This window comes from Podarcis tiliguerta, assembly GCF_965153285.1.
Source record: "Podarcis tiliguerta genome assembly, chromosome: 7".
Taxonomy (NCBI): Eukaryota; Metazoa; Chordata; class Lepidosauria; order Squamata; family Lacertidae; genus Podarcis; species Podarcis tiliguerta.
The window spans coordinates 4,259,478-4,276,311 of record NC_139540.1 but is presented as its reverse complement, the minus strand read 5'-3'; the positions used below and the strand labels follow the sequence as shown (position 1 = coordinate 4,276,311).

The 16,834-nt window shown below is 46.5% G+C and overlaps 1 protein-coding gene across 3 annotated transcripts in view; it reads left to right on the top strand.

Moving 5' to 3' along the window:
• Positions 1-16,834, top strand: part of ADGRB1 (adhesion G protein-coupled receptor B1) — a 398,279-nt gene that overhangs the window by 329,948 nt on the left and 51,497 nt on the right. For all 3 annotated transcript variants that reach the window (XM_083448995.1, XM_083448994.1, XM_083448996.1), the window contains exons 22-23: positions 7,832-7,901; positions 15,340-15,406. In XM_083448995.1, coding sequence (XP_083305121.1) covers positions 7,832-7,901; positions 15,340-15,406 — 137 coding nt within the window. The remainder of the gene's footprint in view (positions 1-7,831; positions 7,902-15,339; positions 15,407-16,834) is intronic.

Genomic DNA, 16,834 nt, shown 5'->3' with positions numbered 1-16,834 from the left:
AAGCCCATGGTCACCTTTGACTGGACTTAACCGTCCAGAGGTCCTTTACCTTTACTTTTTTTACCTTTAGTCATCAGTATCCTCCTTAACTGCTCCTTACCAGTTCTGTGATCGAGTTGTGTTCTTATGTATGTAACACCGGCCTTACTGATAATGAGCCTGACAGAAATTCTGCATCAGTGTAAACGGCACAGTTGACCATTTCCACCGTACTTGTAGGCAGCGAAATTAGGGTGGGAGGGATTTCTCCAGGTAAAGGAGAAACTCTTGCAGTTCCAGGGTGTGGGACTCCATTAGAAATAGCAAATATTCTGGAAGGTACCCCCCCCCTTTGTTTTGCTGCCTCTAGAAGTGACAACAGCATCTGTGTCATGTGATGTGGTTAACTTTGTAATCTTGCCTTTCCTCCCAAAGGATGATGGGAAGGCCATGCAAATGCCTGGCCACCATTTTGCATCTTCTAAAGTATCCAGCATCGTTCCTAGGCGAATGGGTGGGGGGAAGATAGTGGCAGCTATTCCCACACACACATACATATGGTATGGAAGATTCAGAAAGTATATTTTAAACCATGGATGGGGAATTTGAGGCACTCCAGCTAACATGCCCCAGTCAGCATAGCCAATGGTCAAATATTCTTCCATTAGCTGTTCTTGAGGCAGAAACAGTGGCAAGCTTTAAAATCCTCCTATCTAACTAAGCATGGGATGCGGGTGGCGCTGTGGGTAAAACCTCAGCGCCTAGGACTTGCCGATCGCATGGTCGGCGGTTCGAATCCCTGCGGCGGGGTGCGCTCCTGTCGTTCGGTCCCAGCGCCTGCCAACCTAGCAGTTCAAAAGCACCTCCAGGTGCAAGTAGATAAATAGGGACCGCTTACCAGCGGGAAGGTAAACGGCGTTCCGTGTGCTGCACTGGCTCGCCAGATGCAGCGATGTCACGCTGGCCACGTGACCCGGAAGTGTCTGCGGACAGCGCTGGCTCCCGGCCTCTAGAGTGAGATGAGAGCACAACCCTAGAGTCTGGCAAGACTGGCCCGTACGGGCAGGGGTACCTTTATCTAACTAAGCAAGTATCACAGTGTTCTGTTTTATTATTCATTGACATCTAGCTGAATGTTTTCTTTATGGTTTCTCTGTTTTTACTGGCGTATTTCTTTGCGCTTTTGTCTTTAACTGTTGTATATACATTTTTTATCTTTTAAATCATCTTGCAGTGTTTTATGTAAACCGCTTAGGGATTTTGCATATTAAGCAGTATATATTACTGATGACGATGATCTAGTTGGCCTTATTCAATAGCCTTGGATGAAAAAAAGAATAATCCAAAATATTAGCAGAGAAATGTTCAGCTCGGCTCTCATTTTAAATCTGGGAGACACTCTTCAAGTGAAGCAGAAAGAGTTGGAAGACGGGCTGACAGAGTTCTTGCCAGTGTGGTGTAGTGGTTAAGAGCGGTAGACTCGTAATCTGGTGAACCGGGTTCGCATCTCCGCTCCTCCACATGCAGCTGCTGGGTGACCTTGGGCCAGTCACACTTCTTTGAAGTCTCTCAGCCCCACTTACCTCACAGAGTGTTTGTTGTGGGGGAGGAAGGGAAAGGAGATTGTTAGCCGCTTTGAGACTCCTTAAAGGGAGTGAAAGGCGGGATATCAAATCCAAACTCTTCTTCTTCTCCTTAAACTGCAGAAAAGGCAGTTGCATTTTTGTAAGGCTCTCCCTTGTTACAAACTCCCCACCAGGACTGCATACATGGAAAAAAACAGCATATTAAGGAGGGGGGAAATCAGTGTGGGGTGGTGTTGGACTAGGACCCGGGAGACCCAGGTTCAAATTCCCAGATGGGCCATTTACTCATCTGTAGCATAGCCTACCTCACAAGGTTGTTTTTAGGATAAACCTGGGAAGGGATGTGCACCACATTTAGCTCCTTGGAAAAGTGTGATAAAAACACAATAAATAAATATTAATAATTATAATTGTTAAGGAAAAGCCATGCATAAGTCTCTTCCTGATCATAGGCTCATAGAATTGTAGAGTTGGAATGCGCCACTTTGTGACATGGAACGAGGCAGCTTTTTCCATTTTTGAGTTTAGCTTTTGCTTTGTCTGTTTGTTTTCTTGCATGGGGAAGCATGGAAAAACGGAGCCCACTCTCCCCTGCAGTTAGAATGGGTAGAGACCCAATTTCTAACACCTCGCTCAATGTAATGTGTAGCACTTCTCTCCAAGTCAAGATCTTCTCTCCCGAGAGATCCTCTGTTTACTATCGCTGAGCTTTATTGACTCAAATGACTTTAATTTATTTGCTTTTAGTCTTACCTTGTGTAATCCCAGTTTAATTGTCATTTAATATCCTTTTAAAAGCTTGGCAGCAGAGAGTGAGCTCTGAATCATCAGCCCTGTTAACAGTTTATCGAGCCTCTGTATCGGGTGCTTTGAACTACGCTCTCCTTGAGTTTCTGGGAGAACTAAATCACAATATTTGAGGATGGCTCAGTTAGTTAGAGCTGATAAAACCTAAGTTTCAGGCTCAGTTCCTTTATGGGACAGCTGCAAATTCCTGCCTTGCAGGGGGCTGGCTAGAATGATCCTCTTGGTCCCCTCTGACTCTATGATTCTGTGAGCATCTTTGAGAAAGTGATAGACATTTGTTTGATCTTCCATTCCATCCACCCCCATTCTGAGGGCCTGACTTAGGTAAAGGTAAAGATAAAGGGACCCCTGACCGTTAGGTCCAGTCGCGAACGACTCTGGGGTTGCAGCGCTCATCTCGCTTTATTGGCCAAGGGAGCCGGCGTACAGCTTCCGGGTCATGTGGCCAGCAGGACTAAGCCACTTCTGGCAAACCAGAGCAGCGCACGGAAATGCCATTTACCTTTCCGCCGGAGCGGTACCTATTTATCAACTTGCACTTTGACGTGCTTTCGAACTGCTAAGTTGGCAGGAGCAGGGACCGAGCAACGGGAGCTCACCCCGTCGCAGGGATTCAAACCACTGACCTTCTGATTGGCAAGCCCTAGGCTCTGTGATTTAGACCACAGCGCCACCCGTGTCCCCATTCTGAGGGCTTGACTTAGGTAGCCATACTTAAAGGAAGGAAGGAAGAATGGAAGGAAGATCTTATCAGAGTCTCTTCAAAATGCTCAGGTTCAGACTTTGGTGCACCTCCAAGGGAAATTCCATAAAGTAGGCAACCACCTCTACTAGTCCCATATATCGTGAAGCCATAAGGAGAGCCCTGCTGGATCAAGCTGGTGTCCTATCAAGTCCAGCATCTTGGTCTCACAGAGGCCAACTGCATGTGTGTGGCAACTCTGAGCAGTCAGCCACTACACACATGTGCAGATCACAGGTGTATTCACCAGACAGGCAGGCAGGCAGGCAAGCACACATACACAACAGAGGGGGGCATACAGACAGAGGATGGAGCATTCTCAACAAAGTACAGTTCCCAGGATTCTTCGGGGGATATAGATATATACAGTAAGCCCACAACCTATGTGGGGGGTACGCTCCATCGATCACTCCCAAAGCCAAAATCGTGTGCAGGCAGCAGCTGATTGACACGCATCCAATAGATGCACCACTGCGCATGTGCCCATTGTGGCAAGCCAGAAGTAGATGGAAAAAGGGGGTGGGAGGGGCAGGGCAGGCTTATGCACAGTCCACCCACACATGTGGGGGTCAGGAACATTCCCCCTATGCAAATCAGTTGTTGCCGGTATAGTCAAAACACACTGCGTTCAATGGAAGATGGGATTGCCAAAGTATTTTTTTCTGGAACCCCAGCACCCCCCTTTTTTTTACACATTTGGCCATGCACCTAAGACTGAATGTGCACAAGTTGTGGATTTACCATGGTACAGATGTGTCCTTGTTTGGTTGCAGCAGTCATGTAGCACCTTAAAGCCCATCGGCTTCATTGTGCCAGAAGCTTTTGTGGACTAGAGTCCATTTTTTTCTGATGCATCGTTTCCTAGTCCACAAAAACTTGTGCCGTCAGAAAGGACTGCCTTTAAAGTGCTACGAGATTTGCGCTGTGTGTGCCTGTGTGTTCCCCCTTCTCCTTTCAGGCTCGTTTCTTTGGCCTTACACAGGATCTCCCTATCTCAGCAGAAACAGAGCCTCCTGCTTCTGGACTGACAGGTCACCTTGGAACACCATTAAAGCAATCTCCCTTGCTGGGAATTACGTGTGGTGCTATCCTTAAGAAGGACCGGTGGGCATGGCAGCCACCGCCTCAAATGTGCCTAACACCTTGAGGAAAATCTGCCTCAAATCCCCTTGCGTCTGTAATGAGCGAGGGCTTTTGTCGTTGGGATGCTAAGCCCAGCCCGGCAAGCAATGTCTCTCTGACTCCTAATGGGATTTGCCCATCTTTAGCAGAGAGATAGATTGATCCATGCATGACTCAAGGGGATGGGGCTTAAGAGATGCCTGAGGTCTCCTTAGGTGAGGAGGGAGGCAGTTCCATCTGATACACAGCCACAAGTATCAGAGAATAGGGGTCAGTGGTTCGTAAGTCCCTCAAAGTAGGACACCTTTATGCAAGAAATGGATGCAGGGAGACCTTCATGCAAAATTGCAGGGGGCAGGCAAGAAGCAATGAGGAGGGGTAGCCATAACAAGAGAATTTGCAAAGATCGAACTGGAATGAAAGTTTTTTATGATACTTCCATGAAAGTTTTCATTTCTGAGGTCCCCCTGTCGAAGAATTTCAGCCTACCCCTGGAGAACATTTGGCAAAAGGCTGCCCTCCTGGTTTCACCATTCATGAAATGCAGGCAAAACTGTGGATCCAGGTTTAATATTATTTTAATCTTCTTGAAGGAAACAACAGATTTCACCCCAACTCCTTCCCATACCCTCTCTTAGACTGTTACAGTGGACACTCAGGTTGCAAACGTGATCCGTGCGGGATGCATGTCCGCAACCCGCAGTGGCGCGTCTGCGCATGTGCCGGTTGCAATTTGACGCGTCTGCGCATGCGCAAAGCACAATTTAGCACTTCTGCACACCAAAACCCAGAAGTAACCCGTTCCAGTACTTCCAGGTTTCCGCAACCTGAAAAAACGCAACCTGAAGTGTCTGTAACCTGAGGCAGGACTGTACTTCCTTGTCCATTGGTATGAACTAACAATGATTTCACCACCCCTACCCCGAAAAATGTTCTCGAAAGTGTTCTCGCAGCTACCAACATGAGTTTCACCAAACTGTGGGAGGCAGTGGAAGACAGGAGTGCTTGGTGTGCTCTGGTCCATGGGGTCACAAAGAATCATAGAATCATAGAGTTGGAAGAGACCACAAGGGCCATCGAGTCCAACCCCCTGCCAAGCAGGAAACACCATCAGAGCACTCCTGACATATGGTTGTCAAGCCTCTGCTTAAAGACCTCCAAAGAAGGAGACTCCACCACACTCCTTGGCAGCAAATTGCACTGTCGAACAGCTCTTACTGTCAGGAAGTTCTTCCTAATGTTTAGGTGGAATCTTCTTTCTTGTAGTTTAGATCCATTGCTCCGTGTCCGCTTCTCTGGAGCAGCAGAAAACAACCTTTCTCCCTCCTCTATATGACATCCTTTTATATATTTGAACATGGCTATCATATCACCCCTTAACCTCCTCTTCTCCAGGCTAAACATGCCCAGCTCCCTTAGCCGTTCCTCATAAGGCATCGTTTCCAGGCCTTTGACCATTTTGGTTGCCCTCCTCTGGACACGTTCCAGTTTGTCAGTGTCCTTCTTGAACTGTGGTGCCCAGAACTGGACACAGTACTCCAGGTGAGGTCTGACCAGAGCAGAATACAGTGGCACTATTACTTCCCTTGATCTAGATGCTATACTCCTATTGATACAGCCCAGAATTGCATTGGCTTTTTTAGCTGCCGCGTCACACTGTTGGCTCATGTCAAGTTTGTGGTCAACCAAGACTCCTAGATCCTTTTCACATGTACTGCTCTCAAGCCAGGTGTCACCCATCTTGTATTTGTGCCTCTCATTTTTTTTGCCCAAGTGTAATACTTTACATTTCTCCCTGTTAAAATTCATCTTGTTTGTTTTGGCCCAGTTCTCTAATCTGTCAAGGTCATTTTGAAGTGTGATCCTGTCCTCTGGGGTGTTAGCCACCCCTCCCAGTTTGGTGTCATCTGCAAATTTGATCAGACACGACTAAACAACAAACCCCAAAAATAATATTTGTCAATATTAGTGCAATGCTGAAGATTTATCTCACTTTTGTTTGAAAATTCTCCATACTTAATGGGGGTGGTGGAATCCCTACAGACCTTCCTGGGTGTTGCGATCAGCAGAGGGAGCGACCCACCTCCTTTAGAAGTTGGCAGTTGTCTTGGTAGTTCCACCTTCCTCGAATGTTTGGGGGGTGTTGGTCCAGCAAGAGAGGGGGCATTTTCTGTTGTAGAATTTTCTCCCCACAAAGGTGTGTCTGGCTTCACTGAATAGCAAACAGCAAATGCTGAAGATGAACCTCTTAACCGTATCCTTTGGCACCTGAGATGAATTTTTTGTGATGTTAATTTAATAAGAAATTGTGGCGGTTTCATTAATTTCCAAAAAAGAGAGAAACTATACAAGATTCTGTAAAATACAGTGTTATCAAACAGGATCTGGTGACCATAAACACAGTCCATATACAATTAGAGATCAATGTCAAACAAATACAGATGTGAAATTAAACCAACATACATAAACCATAGGTATGTAATTGCAAGGAAGGTAGTGAGTAGAACTATTTATAACATAATGGTTAATACCCTGAGTCTATATGGGACGCGGGTGGCACTTGGTCTAAACCACAGAGCCTAGGGCTTGCCGATCGGAAGGTCGGCAGTTCGAATCCCCACAACGGGCTGAGTTCCCGTTGCTCGGTTCCTGCTCCTGCCCACCTAGCAGTTCGAAAGCACGTCCAAGTGCAAGTAGATAAATAGGTACCGCTCCGGCGGGAAGGTAAAACGGCGTTTCCATGCGCTGCTCTGGTTTACCAGAAATGGCTTAGTCATTCTGGCCACATGACCTGGAAGCTGTCGGTGGACAAACGCCGGCTCCCTCAGCCTATAGAGCGAGATGAGCGCGCAACCCCAGAGTCGTCCACGACTGGACCTAATGGTCAGGAGGTACCTTTACCTTTACCTTTACCCTGAGTCTATATCAGCCACATTCATTCATAGGCCAAGGTGGGGTTTGGCTATGTTCCTCCTTGCTTGCAAATGAAATAAAATCAGGCCAAAGAGGTCCAAAATCGTTCTTTTTTATTGGCCCCTAAGCACTCTCAGCTTAATCATCGGGTTTCTTCCAGCAGGAAAGTGAAGGATAGCTCAGCCAGTAAAAGCATGAGACTCTTTAATCTCAGGATCATTGGGCAGAAGATTCCTGCATTGCCAAAGGTTGGACTGGACAACCTTCAGGGTCCCTTCCAATTCTACAATTGTTTGGTTGTATGGAAGTGTTGCTATCTGTCTGTGCTACAAGGATGATAGTGGAGGGTAGACCGTCGATGGCTGCTGTCCATGGTGACTATGTTTCTGGATGGCAGTTGCTGGGAATCACAAGAGGGAAAGATGCTCTGCTACTCAGGTCCCACTTGCAGGCTTCCCATGGTCACCGGGTTGTCCACCGTGAGAACAAGATGTTGAACTAGCTGCGCCATTGGCCGGATCCAGCATATCTCTTATGTTCTTAGTAAAAGGAGCCTCCGTCTTAGGGGAGAATTCTGGGTCTCCTTCACCCCAAGGCATGCAGACTGATTCCTTACTGCAAAGGGCCATTTGCAAATGACTCTAACCATAACTGTTTGCCTGTTTTGCTTTATTTCGTTTAGGCCTACCTGCCTTGGTGGTGGCCATCTCTGTGGGATTCACGAAAGCCAAGGGGTACGGCACCATGAACTAGTGAGTAACAGTTTCCTTCTTTCTTTCTTTCCTTCCTCCCTTCTTCCCTTCCTCCCTTCTTTCCTCTCACATTTCAAGGCACACATTTTTTTGCTTTCTTTATTTATTTGCAAAAATCTCTGTACCGCAAACCACTGAGCAGCCTAAAATATTCTGGTGAACGGTACAAAAGCAACAATAAAATTACATCCCTTAAACGAGTACAAAATGCATCACAAATCAGCAGGTTGGCTTAATACGTCAACATTGCTGGATCACTCCTCGGGGAAAGCTTGGGCGAATTGATGAGTTTTAAGCAGGATGCGGGTGGCGCTGTGGTCTAAACCACTGAGCCTCTTGGTCTTGCCAATCAGAAGGTTGGCAGTTCGAATCCCCGCGATGGGGTGAGCTCCTGTTGCTCTGCCCCAGCTTCTGCCAACCTAACAGTTTGAAAGCACACCAGTGCAAGTAGATCAATAGGTACCGCTGCGGCGGGAAGGTAAATGGCATTTCTGTGTGCTCTGGTTTCCAATGTTCCCTTGCACCAAAAGCGGTTTAGTCATGCTGGCCACATCACCCGGAAAGCTGTCTGTGGACAAATGTCGGCTCCCTCGGTCTGAAATCGAGATGAGCGCCACAACCCCATATGCACCTTTGACTGGACTTAACTGCCCTGGGGTCCTTTACCTTTTTTTACCTTTAAGCAGATGCCTAAATGCCAATACTGTAGCTGCCTTCCTGCTGTTTATTACGTATCTCTTGTGGATTTCTGCTTTGTTCCCATTGAGGCACCTGGTTCGCAACTATGATAGCAGAATGCAGAACTAGATGGGTCATTGGCTTGATCCATCTTCTTATACTCATATATCCTTATGTATATGTCATTGTGCTTTGAGGTACTTTGAGTGAACCAGTTTCAAAATGGTTGAGAGCCAGTGTGGTGTAGTGGTTAAGAGCGGTAGTCTCGTAATCTGGTGAACCAGGTTCGCGTCTCCGCTCCTCCACATGCAGCTGCTGGGTGACCTTGGGCTAGTCACGCTTCTTTGAAGTCTCTCAGCCCCACTCACCTCACAGAGTGTTTGTTGTGGGGGAGGAAGGGAAAGGAGAATGTTAGCCGCTTTGAGACTCCTTCGGGTAGTGATAAAGCGGGATATCAAATCCAAACTCTCTTCTTATTACGGCTATGACAAGAACACATTCCAATGTGCAGGTGCTTGAAGATGCTCCAAATCACCCCAAATTACTGGGCTATGAGATTTGGGCATGCATGATGCTCACCTTAAAGATGAGGCGTGCAGTGCAGACCCCAAAATCTTCTCCACCTCAATTAAAATCCAAGCTGGAGAAGAATTATTTGCTTGGTTCGCAGCTCCTGAGTCCGAAAGTCAGTGCTTTTTTTCAGCAGGAACATGCCAGAGCACAGTTCTGGCACCTCTCAGATGAGCGCCATAAGAGCCAATTCCTAGGGACAGAGGGGTCTTCGGGCCCCCAATACAATATTTGAGGGGGCCCACACACACCAAAAGTTGATGGACATTGCCATTCAAATAGTGTGTGTGCACTATGTCATGTGATCAATTATCACATGAAAGAGACTGGGGATCTGATAGCGTTCCCTGCCTCAATTGTGTAGTCAGACTTTGGTCTTTCAAATTCCAGGGTATGGTCAGCGATGGGTGAATCTGTCAATTGAGGTTTCTTTCAGTTTCTCATTTTCCCAATTTCAAATTCGGTTCTCTGTGTTTCCACATCATTTTGCAGATTATGATTTTTTTAGAAACCTCATCAGCATTCTGCTGCAATTTTTTACTGATGTACAAAATTTTATACACAGTTTTGTTTTATATACACATCCCACTCTTTGACAGTGGAACACCCTCAGAAGAAAGTTTTTAAGCAGAAGTCGGATGACCATTTGTCAGAGATGCTATGGTTGAGATTCCTTCATTGCGGGGGGGTTAGACTAGATGATGCTCAGGGTCCCTTCTTTAAGTGCATTTCATTTAATGTTTCATCAAGCAGAATCCTTAATTTATGGATTTTCCCTACCACTATGAACACTATGGACACAGGTGGCGCTGTGGGTTAAAGCCTCAGCACCTAGGACTTGCCAATCGAAAGGTCAGCGGTTTGAATCCCCGCGGCAGGGTGCGCTCCCGTCGTTCGGTCCCAGCGCCTGCCAACCTAGCAGTTCGAAAGCACCTTCGGGTGCAAGTAGATAAATAGGGACCGCTTACGAGCGGGAAGGTAAACGGCGTTCCGTGTGCTGCGCTGGCTCACCAGATGCAGCTTGTCATGCTGGCCACATGACCCGGAAGTGTCTGCGAACAGCACTGGCTCCCAGCCTTTAGAGTGAGATGAGCGCACAACCCTAGAGTCTGGCAAGACTGGCCCGTACGGGCAGGGGTACCTTTACCTTTACCTATGAACACTTTAATGAGGAATGTATCCAGGTATATGTCGGAAATCAAGCCTATATCGGGAGTAACTGGCAACACTCCCAGGCACCCGGCTTGGTCTCCTGTTGACCTCCCTGGCTGCATTCCCAACAAGATCCAGGCTAGGTCTCGATAGGCGATTCTTCTCAGTGTGAGAAGAACACACCCCCTCCCTCCTGCTCTCCCGGCAGGAGAAAAGGAGATAGACAGAAACGTATTTACATGCTTTTATTTCTGTCTTTGAAGCATAACAGAAAACGTGACTGCTCTCTTCAAGCTCCAGCAGTCGAGTGACAAACACCTCCTGTACTTCCTGTACAAGAGCAAGAGGAAGAGCTCATATTACACTCTGAGCTAATTCCGGTGCATTGCCCTGTGAGCTGAGTGTCCCTCTGTTTCCCACGGAACAGTCCCAACATTCCCATCATGTGATGTTTTCAAGCTAGCAGTTTGCAGCTGCATTGCATCCATATCGTAACAGTATATTCATTTTTGTACACATTACTTAGCTGTAGAACTGCATGGTGAAACTCCTAGAAGCACAGTTTACACCCTCTTTAAGAAGTCTGCTCCAAATTGCAGCGACATAATTTCTTTCAGAGTCCCAAGTCTTCCTCTGGGTTTTAGTTGAGACTCGGTGGGGCAGTTATTCCTACAGGGAGTCCCAGCCTCTTCCCATCCCAAGAAACATGATGCAAATGATATTGGTAGTTTAGTTAAGTCTTATACACTTTCCAAGTTTCCTTTTTCTATTATGCTGAGAGAGAGAGAGAGAACGCACAGGTATGAGGATGCTGGACTACATGATGGGCCTGATCCAGACTCTTCTTAACGTTCTTTTACATGGCAAGAGTATTATCTGTCTCTGCACTATGGAACCCGAATATTCTATGTGAGGCGTGACTAGCAGACAGCCCAGATTTTGCAGCAGCTTCCCAAAGCAAAATGTTGGCATGCTTGCAAAGAGGAGCAGATGCTCACGGGGAACTCCAAAGAGAGGAGCCCAGCAGGATTGTCAGAATTGAGTTTAGGGACTTTGTATGTCCAGGTGGCAGATTCCCCAGTGCTCGGAGGAAAACAAGAGACGAGAACCAGCTGAAATTAAATCTGCGACGAAGGAAAATGGAGTCAATCCGATGCAACACTGGGTGGATCAAAACGATATTGCAGTCTACCCTCAGCTGACCTCTGGAATTCTGATGTATTTAAAAATGCTCTGTTTGACACGGGCATTTGGAGTTGGCATATTTTGATATGAGTTCAGATGGTCGTATGTTCACCATGGGAGGTCTGAGGTTGATGAAATATCTTGGGATGTGCAGGGAAGTTTAGAGCTACAATACTACTACTACTACTACTACTAATAATAATAATAATAATAATAAATTTATTATTTTTAACCCGCTCATCTGGCTGTGTTTCCCCAGCCACTCTGAGCAGCTCCCAACAGAATATTAAAAACACGATAAAGCATCAAACAATAAAAACTTCCCTAAACAGGGCTGCCTTCAGATGTCTTCTAAAAGTCAGATATATGTTTATTTCTTTGACATCTGACGGGAGGGTGTTCCACAAGGCAGGCGCCACCACCGAGAGGGCCCTCTGCCTGGTTCCCTGTAACTTGGCTTCTCACAGGGAGAAAACCGCCAGAAGGCCCTCAGAGCTGGACCTCAGTGTCCGGGCTGGACGATGGGGGTGGAGATGCTCCTTCAGGTATACTGGGCTGAGGCCGTTTAGGGCTTTATAGATCAGCACCAACACTTTGAATTGGCTGGTCAGGGCATCGGAAGGTCTGCAGGGCTTCAGTGATGCCAACATCCATGCTCCTCCACACACCCAACCACTTCTCTTCACTGTTGCTTGTCACTACAGCTCACTCAAGCTGTGTTCCCGAGCTCTTCCTTAGTGTGATGCTGATAACACCAAGGCTGCAGGTTTGATCCCCATATGGGATAGCTGCATATTCTTGTTTTGCGGAGGGTTGGACTTCCAACTCAGGCTCCCTTCCAACTCTACAATTCTGTGAAGAACCTGCTGCTCCAGGCTAATGGTCCATCTTTTCCAGCATCCTATTCTCACAGTGGCCAATCAGATGCCCCAATGGGAAATCCACAACCAGGACTTGGATGCAACAGCGCTCCACGCTTGTGGGTCCAGGCAAGTGTTATTCAGAGGCATATTCAGAGCCTCTGATTTTGGAGGTAGACCTTATGGCTAGTAGGCACTTAAAGCTTTTATGAATTAGTCTAAGTCTTGCTAAAGGCCCTTCAAGTTGGTGGCTATCCCTACATCTCATGGGATCGAATTCCAGAGTTGAACTATGGGCTGTGTGCATAGTTTAGAAAAAGTTCTGGGAAATAATGAACGCGCAAATAGCTTTTAGAAGTCCTGGAAAATAATGAGCTGACCAGCAAGAACAACAACAAAAATTCAAGCTGAAGGTTCCCTGCGGAGAAATTTTTGATCTACCTGGACTTCCGATGCAAGCTATTGGATGTTCACTGAGTGGAGGGTTTTGTGTTTGCTCCTGACTGGCAATGGAGCAGCAGGAATTAATCACATAGCACACTGTCACAAGAAAGAGTTTGTTCTGCAGAGGGGATCTGCACAACGGTGCGACAAAGCACAGCCAGGACACAGCTGGACGTTGTGTTGTTTTACCACTTGTAGGAAAGATAAACTGGAAGTTGCTGACACAACATGGGGGTTGCAGTTTTTAATCACGGAGCTCCTGGACAAAGGCAGCCTCCCTGTTGCCTCTCTAACCTTCACATTCATGATTGTGCAGGACTGAATAAGTTAGAATCCCTCAGTTCCAATTATTCCTATATATGGAGAAGCTTCCTATTTTCTTGTTCCTGAAAAATCACTGTTCTTCCTTTGGCCTACATTTAAAGTGGCATCGTACACTTTAAACAGTCCTGACTTTCCACAAAGAATCCCACAGATTCTTTGCTAAGGATGCTAAGAGTTGATAAAGGTAAAGGGACCCCTGATCATTAGTTCCAGTCATGACCGACTCTGCGGTTGCGGTGCTCATCTCGCTTTATTGGCCGAGGGAACCGGCATACAGCTTCCGGGTCATGTGGCCAGCATGACTAAGCCGCTTCTGGCGAACCAGAGCAGCACACGGAAACACCGTTTACCTTCCCGCCGGAGCGGTACCTATTTATCTACTTGCACTTGGACGTGCTTTCGAACTGCTAGGTTGGCAGGAGCAGGGACTGAGCAATGGGAGCTCACCCCATCACGGGGATTCGAACTGCCGACCTTCTGATCGGCAAGTCATAGGCTCTGTGGTTTAACCCACAGGGACCCCCTGTCCCACTAAGAGTTGATAGGAGGCGCCTATTCCCTTCGCAGCTCTACAGCTCCCAGAGTGGATAGAAAAGGTGCTTGAAAGAACATACAGATATTTTTAAACCTGGATTTAATATGCAGAGAGCAGCAAGAAGGATCCTGCTTAATGAAACATTAAATGAAATGAATTTAAAGGTGAACTTACTTAATCCATACCCAATGAAGCAATACGTGAACCAAAAAAGAACCCAGCAACCGTTGCAATGTTCACGTCTCTGAATTTTGCAACGCTGTTTTCCTGCAAAATAACATGTACGAGAAATGTATATACGGTTGTAAAGTGTTAATAAAACAATCATAGGTTACTGAAAATATTATACCCCCAAAATGCATTTGATTATGGGAAGTTGCTTTCTGAAAATGTGTAGAGAGGCAGAACTCTGGGAGAACAGGGTTCAAATTTCCACTTGGCCATGAAGCTCAGTGGATGGTCTTTGGAGTCAGTTACTGCTTCTCAGCCTAACCTACCTTTCAGGGTTGTTCTGGGGGTTAGACCCATGTGCTCCGCCCTGAGCTCCATAGACCACCATGTGGAATATAAGGGCAATCAATTAATTAAAGCCACTTCCGCCCTACCGAGAAGGTGGAGTTGCGGGCTTCACGCTCCCACCACACACACGGTGGCTTGAGCCCAGCCCCCGCGCGATTGGGGGAATCCCCGGCCACGTCACCCCCTGGCCAACCAATCGGCTGGCTCTGGGGGTGTGGCCTGCCTTATTTAAAGCAGGACGCGGCCGGGGATCTCCCTCTTTTGCCGCCCGCCAGCTGTTCCTGCTTTTCCCACCCTCCCGCCCTATAAGGTTTTCGTTCCTTGACCTTGCTATGGACCTCGGTTGGTCGCCGTTGAGGGGCATGGTAGGAATTTTTTCACATGGCAAATTGGCACCAGCCACTTGGTTTTCGCCTACCTCATAGCAAATCATCACAACTTTCTTTGTATTGGTGGTTAGGCATTGGTATTGCTCTGTAGATGGAAGAGGGGAGGAAGCGCCATCACCTGCCCCACATATTGAAGGGTAGTCCGATAAAGGATTCCGGGGGGCGTGGCCCTGTCTGAAGCCTGGGGAGGTGAGGGCCTAAGGCACGCCCCCTAGAGGTGACCCCAGGGGAGTTCCTAGTTGATGTGCATCAGCTGGACTCCCCCTACTGGTGGTTAACCCTTCCTGGATTTCAAGCAGACAGGCTGGAGTCAGATATAGTCGGTTAGGTCCAATGCCTAAGCCAATACCGCTCATCACCTGTAACCAATAAAGTTGTGGCCTTATTTAGCCCATTAACCTTAATAATTGTGTCATGATTTCCACTGGGAGGAGCGGGAACTTGCCACACAATAATAAATATTTTAGACAAACTGGCATACAGTGTGCATATTAGGAGACATTTTCCCTAAAGTGCTGATGAATTTTCACAATGACTATTGGGGGGGGGGGTGAATCCGAAAATGTGAAAATTTGAAAAGGGAAATTGGGTGAACCCAGAATTGACAGGTTTCCCCAACCCTAATTAAGTGTTTATCATGCAACTTGTCTCATTGGGCAGACCCCTCCCGCTTCCCATTTTCCTCATTTTTTAATGCTGTTTCTGTGCAATGTTTCTGATGTGCCTGGAGACTAGTCTCGCCCCTGCTCTGACGTCTGTTTTTCTCCCTCTTCCTCTCCTAGCTGTTGGCTTTCTTTGGAAGGGGGTCTCCTTTATGCCTTCGTGGGACCAGCAGCGGCTGTCGTTTTGGTACTTTCCCCGAATTCCGAACATTTTTCTTTTTCTATGTGTGCCTTCCCTATGCTCCCAACTCCCCCAAAGACCACTTATTCTTTTATTTTTTATTTTTAAAAAAGAGACTCTCTCTCTCTCTACCTTCAAGAGGAAATTGCTCCTTGAGGAAAGCAAAAGTGCCCAAGATAAGGTCCTTTCTCCGCAAGAGATTTGTTTTGGATTAATTAAGAGTGTGAATGCCATATTGATGGGCGAATTTGAATGAAGGCACTTAAGGGAGGGAAAAGGAGGATTAAGAGTGGTTTGCTTCGTGTAGCAGTTGCAAAGGTCTGGCATTAGCTGTGTTCAAAGGACCCTGAATATACTGTGATTAATAGACATCCACGAACAAAACGTAACTCAGGACAGTCTGTCTGAAATGTACATAAACTGTTTGAGGGACAAGAGATCTGGCAAGGAGTCATGGACAACTGGGGGCGGGGCTAACCTTGCACAGGATCTCTGTGTTGTAGCAACAGAGAAATTGGAGGAATGGTATAGCTATGCTTCCTTGGAGAATGCCAACTCCATTTCCCCCTCTTCCTCATTACGTCTAGGTAAATGCAATACACAATGCAACAGGGAATAATAAAAAATGCAAAAATTATTATTATTATTATTATTATTATTATTATTATTATTATTACCTGCCCTTCATGCTAATATCTCAGGGAAGGTTACAACAATTTAAAATACAGTTTAAAAACATGCAATTAAAAAGAGGTATCAAGGTTATAATAATAATACAGTGGTACCTCGGGTTAAGAACTTAATTTGTTCTGGAGGTCCGTTCTTAACCTGAAATTGTTCTTAACCTGAGGTACCACTTTAGCTAATGGGGCCTCCCACTGCCGCCGTGCGATTTCTGTTCTCATCCTGAAGCAAAGTTCTTAACCCGAGGTACTATTTCTGGGTTAGCGGGGTTTGTAACCTGAAGCGTCTGTAACCTGAGGTACTACTGTAATAATAATAATAATAATAATAATAATAATAATAATAATAATAATTTATTATTTATATTATTTATTATTTAGACCCTGCCCATCTGGCTGAGTCTCCCCAGCCACTCTGGGCGCCTCCCAATCAAGTGTTAAAAACAATATAGCATTAAATATTAAATGCTTCCCTAAACAGGGCTGCCTTTAGATGTCTTTTAAAAATAAGATAGCTGCTTATTTCCTTGACATCTGATGGGAGGGCGTTCCACAGGGCGGGCGCCACTACCGAGAAGGCCTTCTGTCTGGTAGCGGTGAGCGATGGGGACCAGCTCACATTTTAATGCGGAACTCCCCACTATGCAAACTTGATATGCAGCAATCCTTTCTTTCTGAAAGTTTGCATTGCAGTTCTTGAACCAAATGCTATGTGCAAAAAATAAATAAAATGTGCGTGTTAGGGGGAAGG